Source organism: Gossypium raimondii, chromosome 1 (genome assembly GCF_025698545.1).
Source record: "Gossypium raimondii isolate GPD5lz chromosome 1, ASM2569854v1, whole genome shotgun sequence".
NCBI lineage: Eukaryota > Viridiplantae > Streptophyta > Magnoliopsida > Malvales > Malvaceae > Gossypium > Gossypium raimondii.
The window spans coordinates 8,361,461-8,377,425 of NC_068565.1; the positions used below are offsets into that span (position 1 = coordinate 8,361,461).

Consider the following 15,965-nt stretch of genomic DNA (forward strand, 5'->3'; position numbering starts at 1 on the left):
ATGACGAAAAACAGGGTAATTCAAAATAATAAAAGGTATCAATTGAATGTGCGAGCAACAATGAGGACTAAAAGGAAATTATTCCTTCCTCCCAAATGCCACACATGAAGTATCTAATTGTAGCAAAACTAAAATCTGCGTCCCAATTTTTTAAAAAAAGACAGGACTTAATTGAAACGTGTTGCAAGAGGGAGGGGCCAACTGTGCAATTTTCCCTTTGAAGCCAAACGCGCGGATCCTCCCCTTCGGGTCGGGTCACCGCGCGGGTCAAGGCTTAGACGAAACGGCGCCGTTTTACTTCATTACTTAAAACAGATTTTTTTTCTTTTAAAAAAAACACTTTCATCAGATTGTAAAGAGAAAGAAAAAAAATAAAAAAAACTCCCTTTGCTCTGCTAGGGTTTCGTCCCTAGCATCATTGCACCGCCGTTCGTCGGCCTCCTCGCCAAAGCTCCGATCGCGACGGAGATGGCGACGGCGCGACGCTCTCGGGTAAGTTTCCTTCGTTCTTTTTGTATTATTATTTTACAAAACAAAAAAAAATCAAAAGAATAGATGAAAAAAATAAAAAATAAAAACGATTCACCTTCAAGAAAAAAGAAATATTCTTTGCAAACTCAGTATTTCTTCCTATTTCTGTTTGTGTATTTTTTCGATCCCCCTTATTTACAAATTAAATGGCCTTTTATAGGCCGAAAGGAAAATAAAATATTTTGCTTGTTTCTCGTTGTTGGACTCTTTGAGTTTGTTTTGGTTGCAGGTGTCATGCGTGGAGCGATGTGGGGAGGCCGAAACGTGCTCGTGGAGGCCGAGACTTGCGGCAGTTGGGGGCTGTGGGAGCGGCGCATATGCAAGGCTGCTTAGGGTTTTAGTTGCTGGACTAGGGTTCTTTTCTTTTTGTTTTTGTTTTTGGTCTATTGGGCCTATGCGGGCCTGTATTTGTTGGGCTGTTAATTTGTTTGAACTTGGGTCAATTGGGCCCTATTACAATAGTAATACCAGACATAGCAATGACACTTTTATTATCACGTCATATTATTGGTATACATGACAATTCAACAAGTTCATCAAATAAGGACTTAAGCCATATCAATTTTGAAACTATGCTAGCAACACTATTGTATTATGCTTTGGATAAGGCAACTCCAAGTTGCATCTTGGAGCTCAAGGAGGATTACCTCCTAAGAAAACAACATACCTTATGTTCGTTGCTTGTCCTCTTAACTACTTCCCCAGATAGCATTTATAACACCTTAAAATCTGGCCCAGAAGTTTCGACCAGATTTCGGAGGTCACATTGGCCACCAAAATGGCCCAAAGCAGTAATAAAAATTGAAAAACAGGGTCACACAACTGTGTGAAAGGATCCAGACCATGTGACAGGGATACATGGCCGTGTGACTGTAACACACACCTGTGTGACTGAGTTGCATTGCCGTGTGGCTAGACGTGTAACTTACTATACCGTGTGGCTAGACCGTGTAACTCACTGTGCCGTGTGACAAAATTAACACATTTAGGAAGTAAGGAAGACACGATCGTGTGACTAAAACACATGCCCGTGTGGCTGAGATACACGGTCGTGTGGCTGAAACACATGCCCATGCACGATTGACAAAATCCCCAAACAAAGGTCACACGACAATATTGTCAGCCCGTGTGGCTCACCCCAGACCGTGTGACTCGAAAATAAACTTATTTCTACAATGGCACATGACTATGTGGACCACTCGTGTGGCCCCAAAAACACACCAAAATCAACTGAAATTCGTAAAATTCATCAACGATTTGATCCCTAACTACGTTAGTTTCAGAAACACACCTGATTACGCGATTCCAAGCACCCACAAATGATCAATACCCATCGTTACGTTGATCTGAATCTCAGTTACACAAAAACATCAAAAACTAAGAAAGTTTTCGATCACAATAGCATGGAAATCTTCGAAAGCAAATGATCAAAACTCAAACAACCAAACTTACTCAATTCAACACTTAATTGAACGAAAAACGAAAGGCAACCGAACCTCCTAACAGATAGCAATCAACCAAAATATAAAAGTCTCAAGAAAAGAACTTGACGATCCAAATGAGAACGAAGAAAGAAGGAAAACCACTTAAAAAAATCAAAATGAAAAATTTGAAGAAGAGGATAGACGTCAGAGAGATAGAAACATGAAAGAAAGAAAGTGAGTAGGGGAAAAATGTTGAAACAATTTTGGCATTATTTTCCCTTTTTGTTTTTTTTCAAAATTCAACATTAAAGCAAATAAAATCTAATTAAAATAAAATTAACAACTTTGACTCATTCATATTTTTTTTAAAATGGATCTAAAAATTAAAACAAAAAATCTCATTTTACAGACATGAGGGTTCAAACACAAGACCCAAGGTAAATTGCCTCTTTACCACTAGACCAACAAACTCATTCTTATCTCTCAAACACAAAAAAAAAAAAAAACATAAATGTCTAACGAAATCCACATGACTCACCCTACAAACTTAAAAACTTCTAACCCCAATTTCGGGGTGTTACAGCATATGAGTAAGCAACTAGGCTCATACTCTTTACTAGTCGAAATAAGATGCCATAGTTACAAGTACCCTTCAAATACCTATATGTTCTCTTCAATGCACCCACCTCCAAGTAGGTTGATTCATATACTAACTAGCTATGCTTACACCTAATATTCATAATCTTCGTGGGTTTTTTTGTGCAAATAATCTTAGTGGTTGATTTGTAAGAATAGAGATTATGAATTGCATCCCAAATTGCTCAGGCAATATCACATATCACCAAATTAGGTAATATGTCTGAACTAACAACAAATAACAACTAGGATGTCGATGAATTATCTTCATTATCATATGCAATTCTCTCAAGATTTTTGGTTCTTTGACAAGACTCATTGATTACAAACTTAGCAAGAACTGACTAAGTCCCTTCAAGATATAAAACTTTAATCTACAACTTTTTACAATAAGATATACCTTTTTTTTACAAAGGAAAGTTTGTTTGATCCAATTAAATATTGATTTGTTTATTTGTAAAGTTATAACATAATCTAATAACATTATTGTCCTGCAATTGTTATTTGCAATTTTGAAAAACGTTTTGTTTACATAACACGATCATCTATATCATTTGATATGCGTGCTCGATACCATATTAGAAAGTCTTATTTAACATTGAAGAAATCATTTGGTTGAAAAGAAATGAAGGAAAAGGAAGTGTTGAAGAGAGGAAAAACTTTGATTCTTGTTATTCTTTGTTTATATCGAAAATACATGAGTTTATAAATGGAGTAAAATAAATAAATGTTGGTAACTAATTACAAATAACAATCGTAAATTAACTAATTAAAATTGACAAATTAACTTCCAATAGACTTCTAATAGCTTATTAGTTACCATAGTTGACTCTATCAGGCCAAGCGAAAAAAAAAAAAAAAGAAAGTTGTTTGGTCCAACTTAAATGTAACTCAAACAAAGAGATGCATTGAAAGTTGTAGGCTTGTTTTGGAGGTAGCTTTTATCAAATACTAATATTCATGGAGGTTTGATTTGGGAAAATAGAATCAATGGACATAAATGTTGGATGTTAGAATAATTTGTTTTCCAAGACAAAAATTGATGGTGTAGTTCTCAATATCATGTTCAGGGTTTAAGATTGCCTCATAATCTCATACTATGAAATGGAATGTTATAGTGCAATGCTTACACATTACTAGATATCATTACTATGTTTAAAAACTAGACAAGATTTGAGTTTCTTTTGTTTTTGATACATTACATTACAATTTTAAGGTAAAAAATGTCATTGTCAAAACTTGAACTCCAGCATTTGAGGTCGAGAGCTTCAATATCCATGGAGCCATCTACACTACTAAGCGGCTTTTTCTTCTTTTTCTTTACTTTTCTTTTCTGGCGTTATTAACATATAGTTAAATTTCAATTTGGATCCTTTCATATTTTTAGATTATATAAAATGATCAATTTTCAGTTTTGGTCCCTATGTTACCTTTTTAGATTATATAAAAATTATCAAACTTTAATTTTGGTCTCTATACTACACTTAAATTTAATCTTTATACTTTAATTCTTTTACCTACTTTGATGCCTCAACACTTATTTTGTCATTAATTAGTCTAAATATTTCTTCCTAATTAAAATGTTGACGTTAATTTTAAGAATTCTTAACCCTTTAAAATTTTGTGTGTGGCTACTAAGTTTTTTTTTAATTTAGTATGTGATACCAATAATTTTAATAAAATAATTTTAACAATAAAAATATAAAATTAAATTCCAAATATACAGAGAATATTAAATCTTTAAAATAATTGTTTTTTAACTCTATATTTTAGCCCAAAAATATTAGCAACGCGAAGCATGAATCAAAATCGATGCTAGTTAAAAGTAAAAAACCAAACCAATATATCAGATTCAAAGGCACTCAATTCCTTGTTTCTGCAGCCATTGGTTAATATGTAAGAACATCATTTTGGTGCAACATTTACATCATTTTGGTGCAACATTTCAGGTGGATGGCCAAACATGGCTCTACTTAAAAATGATTCAGGTGTACTTGCGTAGGTAAAAAATAAAGGAATGTGAGGAGAGAGTAGAAAAGTAAAAAGAAAATTAGTTTCGAGTATGTTTTATAGAAAACAATGGTGAGAGGAAAGAAATTAAGAAAGGTTGACCATTTTCTATCTTATTTCATAAAAATCATAAAAATCAATTCTTTTAAATTGAAATGATAAGAGAAAAATTGAGAGAAATACTTCTTAATACAAATTATGCATTTTTCAATTTTTTTACAACTCTACCAAATAATAAAAGGAAAAAGTTTTTTTTTCATCTTTCCTATCAAGCACATCTATGAATATATATATATATATTTTCCATCATTTTATTTTCTCACCCCTTCAATTTTCCATCATTCTAATTTTCTTTCCACTCTATCAAACAAAGTAGTATTCTCTCTTTTGCTAAGCTATACAGCGAAAACAAGTTGCTGAAACAATAAAATGTACAACAATTACTATTTACTGCTGGAAAAAGAAGAAAATAGGGAAACAAAGTGAAAGAAACTTGTATTTATGATGTTGCTATAATCTCGTTCTTCATATAAATACAACTCCGAATGGTAACAAATAAACATTTTAAATTAATAGAACAGAAATGGGTTTGGGGCTATAAAGTAATGCTATCACTTACATTACATATCACCACTAAATATTGGGGATTTCATTCTGTTATTTACAAATTTAACATATAAGAAACCTAACAACATAGTATCCACAATTCAGCTTTACCCCTTGTTCTCTTTACAACCCAGAGTAATTACCAGCCTCTGTGTAGAATCAAAAGGATATATGCATACCTGAAATTAGACAGAAATGTCAAATTCAGTTCATAATCATAATAGAGACAGAGCTTCTTATCAAGTCAACACTAGAAGCATAACAAGAAACTAGGAAAGGATAGGTATAACTAATCAACATTTAGCCTAAGGAACCCCTAAGAACTGCTCCATCTCAGTTTACACAATGTTAAAGCCTAAGGAACTCCCTAAACATAATTACTAACATACAACAGATGATTTAAGCTGGAAATAAAGAGATTACCTTTAAACAAGTTCATTGCCTTCATCTCCAAAATGATTGTCCATTTTGGGGCCTTCAGTTCACTGATACTATTTACAAACTTGATTTGAGCTTCCATTCTTAAGCTCTCTCTATATTACAATCTCAAGCTGTGTTTCGGTGTCAAGGCTACAACTGTTATTTACAAAGCCCCTGGCTCCTATAGAGGCATATTAGTACCATTCAAACCAGTTTCTTTGATGCCAGTGTGAAGTTCAGCAACCGCAGCACCATTTTCAGTCATGAAGTCAAGAGAACCAGAGGTGCTTCTACATGAAAGCCGGCCATCTTCAGGCAGCTCAGACCTCTGATGCAACAGGCATCCATTGTTATTGCTATATACAGTTGGAATACTGTAGTCAGAGGATGAGACTTGATGACTTATACATAAATGTCAACAAAAGCAAATTGAACAGTTGTAAGAAATGTCATTTGGTAATAAAGCATAGAAAAACAAGGGCTAAAGAAACCAAAAGCATGATACACATTAAGGAATTAATTAAATATTCCTCACGTAGATGTTAAATAAATGCATTATCAGAAAATGATGCTATGAACCAAAAAGCTCAAACATCTGGACATGAGAGCAGTGCAGGAAACAAAAGATTTGACAAGCATCATGGGAATCAGTACATAGACATAAATTGCATTCAGCACACCTTGTCTGCTGGAACTTAGGAGTTTGAACATAGTCAAAAACCGGAACCAAGTTTTTAGACCGTGCTTCAATCGTTTGGGCTGAGAAGTTTTCAATTTCTATTTCCCCACCAAAAGCATTTCCTTCAGCCATTTTGATGCCATCCATCACCATTGACTGAAAGTATATCTGGAAAGAAAAAGAACAAGAAGAAAGTTAAATATGTTTACAAAAATGCAGTATTTAATATGCATTAGCTGGAGTTACAGAACAGGAAAATCCCCCTCCCTTTCTATTTCTCACAATAACCTCTTCAACACCCAAGTATGCACAGATATAAACGGCATTAGTAGTGAAGGTGAGAAGCAATAACAAGTCCTTGAGATAGCCACCAAAGAACTATACCAAGTAAGTTACCTGGCACCTTTACACATGGGCATATCTCCACAAACAAACATCAAAGAAATTCCTAATCAGCTTTAATACCTCTGGTTTTGCCCACAGTGGCATCCGAGCTTCATGCATCTGCAGTTCAGCTTCTGAAATATACAAATTATGTTTTTCCTCGGCGTTTGCATTTGCTTTCTTTACAGTATAGGAGGGGTCAAGGTATGTACTTCCCTCTTTCACTTCTTCAGGATATACTTTACCGTTATCTGTAGTCCCGTTCTCACCATATATGTCTACATTATCTTCTCGCTCCCTTCGCGTGTGTTTCTGACATATATTCCATTTCTGAATTGCATCGACTACCAACCTTCCATCAGAATCTGCAGTTGACTCATGTGTTGTGTTTAATCCAGTAACAACAGCTGTTGAATCATGTTCAGCTGCTAGCCGTAAAGCATACTGTATCAAACATCCAGAAGGAGAGAAAACCAGAAGGTGGTATTTTGCCTTTGAAGAGCTGCTTTCAGAAAACAAAAATTTATTGCTCTTGCAGTTATGAAAAGAGGAAGCAATGGCCCCTGAAAGGGGACTCGTCCTGCCAGTTGCAGCTGCTGCAGCACCACTTACAGTGCCTCTCCAGCCATTGTTCCCATTCTTTATTCTGCTAACAACAGAAAGTGTCACAGGGGGTCCAGATGCACAAAGACTTGTTTGAGTAGGTGTTTGTACTCCTAAATTAGGCAGCCATGGAACTTGTGGCTTAGTCATAACACCCAAACTGCTATTCTTATGGGCAAAATCAGCATCGCCAGACTGGGAACTTACAGATCCTCCCATTGGATTGATAGCAAAGAGATGGCTTGTCCCTCTCGAAGAACTAATCATAATCCAGTTGCTATCATCACTGAAACTAATATCCTGTATTACCTGAAATCTCAAAAGAAAGTAAAAAAAATTAAGAAAAACTCCAATTGCCAACAACAGATACGACTTATACTCAACATTAATGCTAGTCTTACAGCATTTGTAATACCACGCTGCAGCCGGTATAGATGTGCGTAAGATGCTGGTGCATTACATGCAGAAGAGCTTCCTTGAAGCCCAGGCATAATCTTGAACACATTGATACTGTGACCCTGAACTGAAGCTGTCACAAGAAGGGTCCCACTGGGATCAAAGCATAATGCTGAAATAGGATGCTTGTGTGCCCTAAACTGAGCGATTACAACTTTACTGGCAATATCTCTAACAATTACCTGATAAGCCCAGGGAAAAATATAAAGTGAAGTGTAAAAACTGGTTTTGCTTGTAGCCTTTTTGCAGATATAATTAGCACATAAGAGAGCACCATGGAAAAGTCATTTGAGCTTAATTAGAGGAAATGCAAGCCTTAGACTAAAACATATATACTAATACATAAGATATTGAACAAAATATTTTCTACAAGTCTAACTTCACAGAGTATTAGCAACTTGCAGATTAAAAATAAAGACTACAAATGGGACCAAATGTGCAAAAGACAACTAAAAAAAGGGGAGGGGCTGAAAAATACTAGTTTCGAATCAAACTTGGGGTGAATTATACGTACCATTCCAACATTATCAACATCCACTAAATGACCATTAACAGCTCCATTGCCTTTCCAGCCAGGACCTCCAGATTGTAGATAATTGTATGAATCAGGCAGGTATCTTGACAGTTTCTTATATCCCATGTCTCCTAAGGTTACAATGCCAGAAGCAAGTTGCTTGCTTGATTCTTTTGCATAGTGTGCAACAAGGCTCCCATTTGAAGAAAAACCAGGAAAACTTGCGGAAGGTGTAAGATGTTGTGGACTGACACGTCCACAATCCGAACCTGGAACTGGACTTCCACTGTAAGCCAGCCACCTAGGACCAACAGCCAGAGGTCCATAGCCTATACCTCCAGAACCAGGGAAGCCTGAGACTATAGGATTTGTAAGAATGGTATATTCCCTCTCTAATTTTGCGGCACCAAAACAATGTATCTGCAAGCCATAAAAATATGTTCTCAAACTCTGACTAAACATAATGTGCTCAAAAACATGCATAAGGTAACATACCTGAGCTGCTTGACCTACAGCAACAATTCGAGAACTGCACCTTACAGAATAAACAGCTGATCTAAACTTTAGCAAATGTACATAAGATTGAGATCTCAAGGAATAAAACCGGACAATGGTAGGCACAACACTACCATTCCCAGAATCATGGTTGTTTGGTATGCTTCCATTATAAGCACCATCTTGTATGTGAGCATCCCTGGAGAGCGACCCATCAGCAGAAACTACCAAAAGGGGACGGCTGTCTGCAAACTTGTCATCCGGTCTCATTGCTGGAGCCGGTTTTGGTAGCATTTGCATAAATGAAACAGGGCCATCACATTTGGAAACCAGGTCACGGACATTATCTGCTTCTTCAACATCCCAAACCTGGAAACCAGACAGATAACCAAGAAGAAGAACTTGTCGAATGACATCTCCCTCTCCTTCTAACTTGTCAAAGCCAGCCCAATGAACCTTTACATCATAAACACATTTGACAGAGGAATGTATTACTAGTCATATTTTATGCTCTTAACTTCAAATTACAATTAAGAAAGACAAACCTATAAGTATATCTTCTACATGCATTTAACTGCGCAAAGGAAGTATAGCTTGTCGCATTTAATTTACATAAAACAACAGTCAGCATACACATTTAGAATAAATTGAAGTAAACAATTTTTGAAGTAAACAATTTTTCCAACTCTATAACAAGGAAATTAAAGAGAATATATATTTAGAGATTAAAATTAGAACGAAAAACAAAAGACCCTTCTTTTATTTCTTACCTGATCATAGCCAGAATCATCTTCCCTATCCACAATCGAGGATGCCACAGAAACCGCCGACCGTGCGACGGTGGAAGCACCGGAAGAAACGATCCTTAAGTAGCTGGAAATGGCACGGAACGAACTCCGAGCAGACCTGGAAACGACACCTCCGCTTTGTGTTCTAGACTGCCCTTGTCCATCTCCACTGTTCCTCATAATCCCCAACACCTAATTAAACAAACCCGAAAATCAAAACAATACACCAACTTCTCCTTTTTACTAACCCCAAAGGTTGTTCCTTATTACTTTCTTTTAAATAGCTGGGTTTTTGGGGAAAAATGAGAAATTATGAAGAATGGATGAAAACCCAGAAAGAAAGAAACAGACTTTTAATTGAATAAATTTTCAGGGTACAAATATCTCCATTTGAAGCAAATAAAAGCAATCTTCTTTATGAAAAACAAGGGACAAACAAAACAAGATAAAACAAAGTCTGAAACTAAACAAGACAAAAAGACCCGGCTTTGATTTTGATTCTCTGTTGTTTCTCTGAAAACTCAAAACTTTTATATTCTAAAAGAATTGTACAAATTAAAATTTTCGAAAAGGTATTAACTGGCGTAAAACGAAAAGAATTTTTTCTTTTTAAATTCACAAAAATAAAAGAAATAACTTTTTTTTGGGTTTGGAAATCGAATTAATTTTTTAACAAATAGAAATGGGAAATTAAGAACATAGAAAAAAAAATTGATCAGAAGAGAGTGGTTTTGAGGGGATTTTGAACGAAAATTTAGGAAACGATCCAATGAAAGATTGAAATATGACAGAGTTTTGAGAGAGAAAGGAAGAAGGTTGGATACTGAAGAGATGAAGTTGCCATTTTTTTTCCCTTTGTTTCTTTTTTAACTCTTAAAATTCAATTCAAAGGGTTTTTTTCTTTTTCTTTTTCTTTCGCTATCAGGATTTCAAAACTATTAAAATAGTTATTTTTATTTATCTCAGGTTGTATTTTAGTTATTTATGTTCAAAATGTTATATTTCAGTCAGTTACGTTATTGTTTTGTAACATTTTAGTCACTGAGCGTTAATTGTCGTTAACGGTGTAACAGTAAACTGACGTGGCATGTTAAATTATCATTTTAACAAAAAAATTTTAGGTTAAATTATATAATTAGTCCTTATATTTTTTTCATTTTGAGTAATTTAATTTTTTAAAAGAGATGGAGAAAGGAGAAAAATAGATAGAGAAGTAGAAGAAAATGGAAAATAAATAAATAAATAAAATTAAAAGAACATAAAAGAAAAAAATTACTTAAAACGAAAAAATATAGGGATCAATTGTATAATCTAACTTAAACTTTTTGTTTGAATGATGATTTAACGTGTCAGATCAGCTTACCGTTACACCGTTAACTGCTCAGTGACTAAAATGTTACAACACGTTAACATAAATGACTAAAACGTAACATTTCAAATATAAATGACTAAAATATAATCTGAGAAAAACAAAAGTGATTATTTTGATAGTTTACCTATTTTTTAATATATCCTTTTGGTGTATTTGATTTGGAAAACAATGGAGTTTTCATTTTCATTATCTTGGAAAATTAAAAAATATATTAAAATTATTTTTAGTTTTTATATAAAATATTAAAACTTATTTTTAAAATAAAATAAGAATATATAAAAATAAAAAATGGCTAATTATCTCTATTAAAAATGCTTTATAAAATTAAAAACTATTAAAAATAAATTAATTTTAATTGAAAATTTAACGCTGGTTTACATCTGCAAAATCAGCTTTAAAATATATCAAATCTCTAATCTTAGTATAAATATAAGAATTTTTATTTTATTCAAAAAAGTATCAAAAGTGTTTTTGTATTTTGTTTTGAAAATAAAATTTTATTTTATTTAATAAACGTGTTGTTAATAAATATCATATTATTTTTAAATAAAAATATGAAATAGTTAATTATTTAAAAAAAGAGAAACGATGCTTTTATTTTTATTTTTACTTTTTATGCAATTAATAAACTGTAACATTTCAAAATACATAAAAAAATATTTATTCTTTTTATTATTTATTTAAAATCTTTAGTTTCTAATTTTATTTTATTTTCTTTGGAAATATTTTTGGGAAATTTTTGTATAATTTAATGCATAAAACCGTTTATCAAAACCGTTTAATAAAACGATTAAAGTTATATAGTTTTAATTTTTTAAAGAATTTTAATATATTCTAAAAGGCTGCATTATATCTTCAATTCAACCAAAAAAAAAAAACACCATTAAGGATAAACATGATCTTTCTCTTCTTTTTATTTCTTTAATGAAAATAAATCAAATTTTCTTTGTTTAATTTTTTTTAATTTTCTTAATTGAAAATTTAAGAAAATTAGAAAAAGAAAAATTCCCTCCAAGTTCAAGAGCATCTGCAAGTAGAGGTGATCATTTTGGGTTCTAGCTTAGCCTCAACAGAATTTTAGGCCTGTTTTTCAGGTCTAGGTTTGGCCCGACCCGAATAAAACTACTAAAACTCGAGCTTGATCTGACTTAGACCTGTCCATTGGCTGGGCCCAGAAAAAAATTTCGGCCCGACTTTTAGGCCCAGGCTCGGCCCAAAATATGAGCCTAAATTTTGCCCAGGCCTAGCTCGGGAAAAAATAATAAGCCCGCTCGGCCCGGCCCAATTTTTAATAAACACAAAAAAATATTTTAAAATTAAAAAAATAAAAATAAAAATATTTTTAAAGTATTTTAAAATTAAAAAATAAAAATAAAAATAAAAATTAAAGTATATTCGGGCAGGGCCGGGCCGGGCTCGGGCCAAAAAAGTTGAGCCCGAGCCCGGCCCATTTTTTAAACGGGCCTCGTTTTTTTTGCCCAAGCCCATATTTCGGGCCTATATTTTTACTCGAACCCTCCCATATTTCGGTGGGCCGTCGGGCAGGGCCGAGCCGCCCGGCCCATGGACAGGTCTAATCTGACTCACCCGTATTACTTTTTTATAATATTATTTTTATATAAAAACAAATATAAAAAATATAATACATCAAATACACTCAAAACATTAAAATAAATATTTTCTAATAAATTGAAAATAAATTGAAAAAAGTATTTATACTTAAATAGCACTAAAATAGGTGTAACTAATAAGAAAATGCTTCTAAAATAATAGCAAAATTAACAATAAAATAATAATTATATAATATTCAAACAACAACAAAATAGTAACAATATAATACCAAAATAACAGCATAACAACAACAAAACACAGAAGCAAAACAGTAGAAACAATAGCAAAACACAACAACAATTTTTTTTTTGTAAATTTGAGTCAGGTTGGGCTCAGACAAAAAAAACTTATCCAAGGCTCAACCTATTTAAAAAATGGGTCTCTCTTTTTTTAAGCTCATTTTTTGAACTTATATTTTTATTCAAACTCTCTTATTTTTTAGATGGATCTTTAGGCCGGACCGGATCATGGTCAGGTATATATGGTTGTGAGTATATAAAGGATTTGACTTGCTTTTATAACTGTCTACTTATTGATGAGAGGCGAGTGTAGGAATTAGGTAGAAGCGCGAGTAGATGAAAAAAGTTTCTTACACGGTTGAAATTAATTTCCTAATCAAAGAAGTTTTGATGAGAAATTGTTGAATTGAAATGTGTTAGATTTTTTTTTTGAGGTTTTATCTTTCTTTTATCCCACGCTTTCTTGATTCTCACGTAGAGATATATATATATATAATTTTGGGGTTCTTTTAGTTAGCCCTTTTTAAGCATAAAAAAATGCAAAAAGAAAATCAAATGTAATTAGATTATTACAATCTCTTATAAAGTGTAGAGATTGCGAGGAGATGCCACTACACCAAAACAGGCTTTTAGTGGCGCTTTTTTAGGCCTTTAGCGGCGCTTTTTAGCGCCGTAAATACTTTTAGCGGCGCTTTGAAAAGCGCCGCAACAGAAGCCGCTAATGACTGTGCCGCTAAAGGTGTTGCTCTGAAGCGCCGCTAAAGATCAGGGTCTTTAGCGGCGTTTTTTGCAACAAGCGCCGCTAAAAATTAGGGTCTTTAGCGGCGCTTTTCCCTAAAACGCCGTAAAAGACCCTGATCTATAGCGGTGCTTCGACCACAAACGCCACTAAAGAACCTAATCTTTAGCGGCGCTTTCCCCACAAACGCCGCGAAAGACCATGATCTTTAAGGGCGCTTTTTCCATACGCCATGAAGACCCTTATCTTTAGCGGCGCTTTTACTAAAACGCCACTAAATTTGGCGATTTGTAAAATAAATTTTTATATTTTCACCCTCCAGTAAAAACAAATCAAGAAATCATATCTAAACCAATTAAAAGTAATAAATCTATATTTTAAACAAATAATATAATAAATATCAATAAATAAAATAAAATTAGTATTATTCTTACAAAATGTTAAAAGTTAAAATTATAATTAAAATTCAAAATCAAGTATATTTACACGATAGTCTAAGGCGGTAATTATGATCTTGAAACATCTTCATCATACTCTGAAGCTACTCTGGAGTTCATCGAACTTTTGACGCCGCTGCTTCCTCGCTGACCCTCTGCTTCCCTCGCTTTAGCCTCTGCTTCCCTCCGCACCCTATACTTCTCTCGCTTCTTCTCTGCTTCTCTTCTGCCAGATCTGTTTTAAGTCTTCTTTGGACTTCTTCATACTTTCGTTGAACCTCAGCTTCTCTCGATGCTGCATCTGCTTTAAGTTGTAGCTGGAGTTCTTCATATCTTTTTTGAACCTCAGCTTCTCTCGATGTTGCCTCCGCTTTAAGTTGTGTAATTTGCTCAGTTGTTGTCGCTTGCATCTAAGCCATCTGGTCTCTTAACCTCTCGAACTTGACTTGGCTCGACTCAAGGCATATATTGTTGCGAGCTAGATCCAAAATATTGGGATGGGTTAACAAAAGATCCTTGAAATCGAACCCGACCATACCTTTCAGGACCCAAAACTTCAGTGATAATTCGGTTATCAATGTCGTCAATATGAACAGAACTATCACTTGGAAGCAATCGTTTAGATACTCGCCTTTTTATCCTTTAATTTTCCTAAAAATAAATCACATAGTTAGGAGCATAATATATATTAAAAACCCAATGCAACATAACTTAAAAATATTTGCATTACAATAAATGAAATAAATCATTAGAAAATAAACACTATAAATAATTAAAACAAGTGAAATTGTATTAAGCAAACGTACCATAATTTCTCGCACTTCAGAGTCATAGGGTTTCCATCTTTCTTCCTATGTGTAATGTCAAAAGTTGAAGGCGTCCAACTTTTGATCGGACGACGATTCCTACAATACAATAGTAAAATATTAATTGATAGAAAGTAATAAATATCTGCCAATATTAAAAAATTCAAAATACCTCTGCATGAGCTACACACGCAAAACTTTTCAACCCAGCTGTGTGAGTGAATTTTTGTTGCTGCCTACTATTTTTTCCAACTCGTTCACGATCCTACATTATGAAATTATTAGTACGTTAATTAGGAAATACTATACACTAAAATAATTACAAAATTTTATAAGTTACACATACCTCTCCTTTCTTCGAAGTCCAAAATCTAATGACCTCTTCCCACTAGTACCTCAGCATTCCCGGCGGGACATTTTGTAATCTCTCGTCGAGTGTTGTTTTTGTCTTAAAAAGTCTTTCTTTAAAGTGCTCTTATGGTCTCTCCATCTTTTTCCCAATGCCTTCTTTACATAAGCATCGGAGACATCTAGAGCAAATCTCGCCTACAAAAAACACAACTTAAGAAAGTAAATGTAAACGAAACTTAAACTCAAGTATTATAAATGACATACACGTTTTGTTACCTTAATGTTATCGAGAGCTTGGTTCTTGTTACTCTCGGGCACTTTATGCCATGACTCGAAGTTAATTGGCAACATATTTGCATTCCGTGCTAGAATGCCCATGTATCCTGCTAAAAGGCAAGCTTCTGATCCAACAAGCTGACCAAAGCTATTACTGGATACTTGGACACGCTCGACTGGATCTAGCTCGTATAAATCGCTCAGTACCGTACGTTCGCGAACTCTCCGCGTCCCACCAGTTTTATCTGAAAAATAAAAGTATTGTAATATACGAAATTTAAAAAAAATAAACAAGAACTCAACACACATGTAAATTAAATGTTAAATTACTTTGAACTTCTATAGGTTCCTCAGGTGTAACCGGAACATTCGAAGATCCAATAGCAGTCTGTTGTTCAGTGCTGTTTGTTTCCGCCGAGTTTGGAGTACCTTGAACAATACGGTGCGATCGCACTTTTTTCTAGGCATTTTATCTGCAATACTAATAAACTAGTTGAAAACATAATATACAATTACAACAATAATATCACATATAAAATAGTTGAAATATCATCATTCGTAAATATAATTAGATAATCGTAAAAGGTT

The 15,965-nt window shown here is 33.9% G+C and overlaps 1 protein-coding gene across 3 annotated transcripts; it reads right to left on the reverse strand.

Annotated features, from left to right (window-relative positions):
* Window positions 1-5,073: 5,073 nt before the first annotated feature.
* LOC105780181 (autophagy-related protein 18f) lies at window positions 5,074-10,399 on the reverse strand. Of its 3 annotated transcripts, none has more exons than XM_052631210.1 (8): window positions 9,529-10,399; window positions 8,759-9,214; window positions 8,264-8,683; window positions 7,695-7,931; window positions 6,772-7,602; window positions 6,308-6,474; window positions 5,631-5,955; window positions 5,074-5,386 (listed from the first exon to the last, which is right to left on the reverse strand). In XM_052631210.1, exons 1-7 carry the CDS (start codon window positions 9,724-9,726, stop codon window positions 5,889-5,891), a joined length of 2,376 nt encoding a protein of 791 aa, XP_052487170.1. In that variant the 5' UTR covers window positions 9,727-10,399; the 3' UTR covers window positions 5,074-5,386; window positions 5,631-5,888. The 3 variants fall into 3 exon arrangements, with proteins under 3 accessions (XP_052487170.1, XP_052487166.1, XP_052487169.1); XM_052631206.1 differs by having other exon boundaries at window positions 5,631-6,001; XM_052631209.1 differs by having other exon boundaries at window positions 5,631-5,983; window positions 9,529-10,397.
* Window positions 10,400-15,965: the final 5,566 nt, after the last annotated feature.

Coding starts and splice junctions, on each gene's coding strand:
- LOC105780181 (XM_052631206.1), bottom strand. CDS start 9,726: ATGAGGAACAGTGGAGATGGACAAGGGCAGTCTAGAACACAAAGCGGA. Junction 8,684..8,758: donor CTGTAGGTCAAGCAGCTCAG/GTATGTTACCTT, acceptor TATGGCTTGCAG/ATACATTGTTTTGGTGCCGC. Junction 6,002..6,307: donor CCTAAGTTCCAGCAGACAAG/GTGTGCTGAATG, acceptor CTCTGACTACAG/TATTCCAACTGTATATAGCA.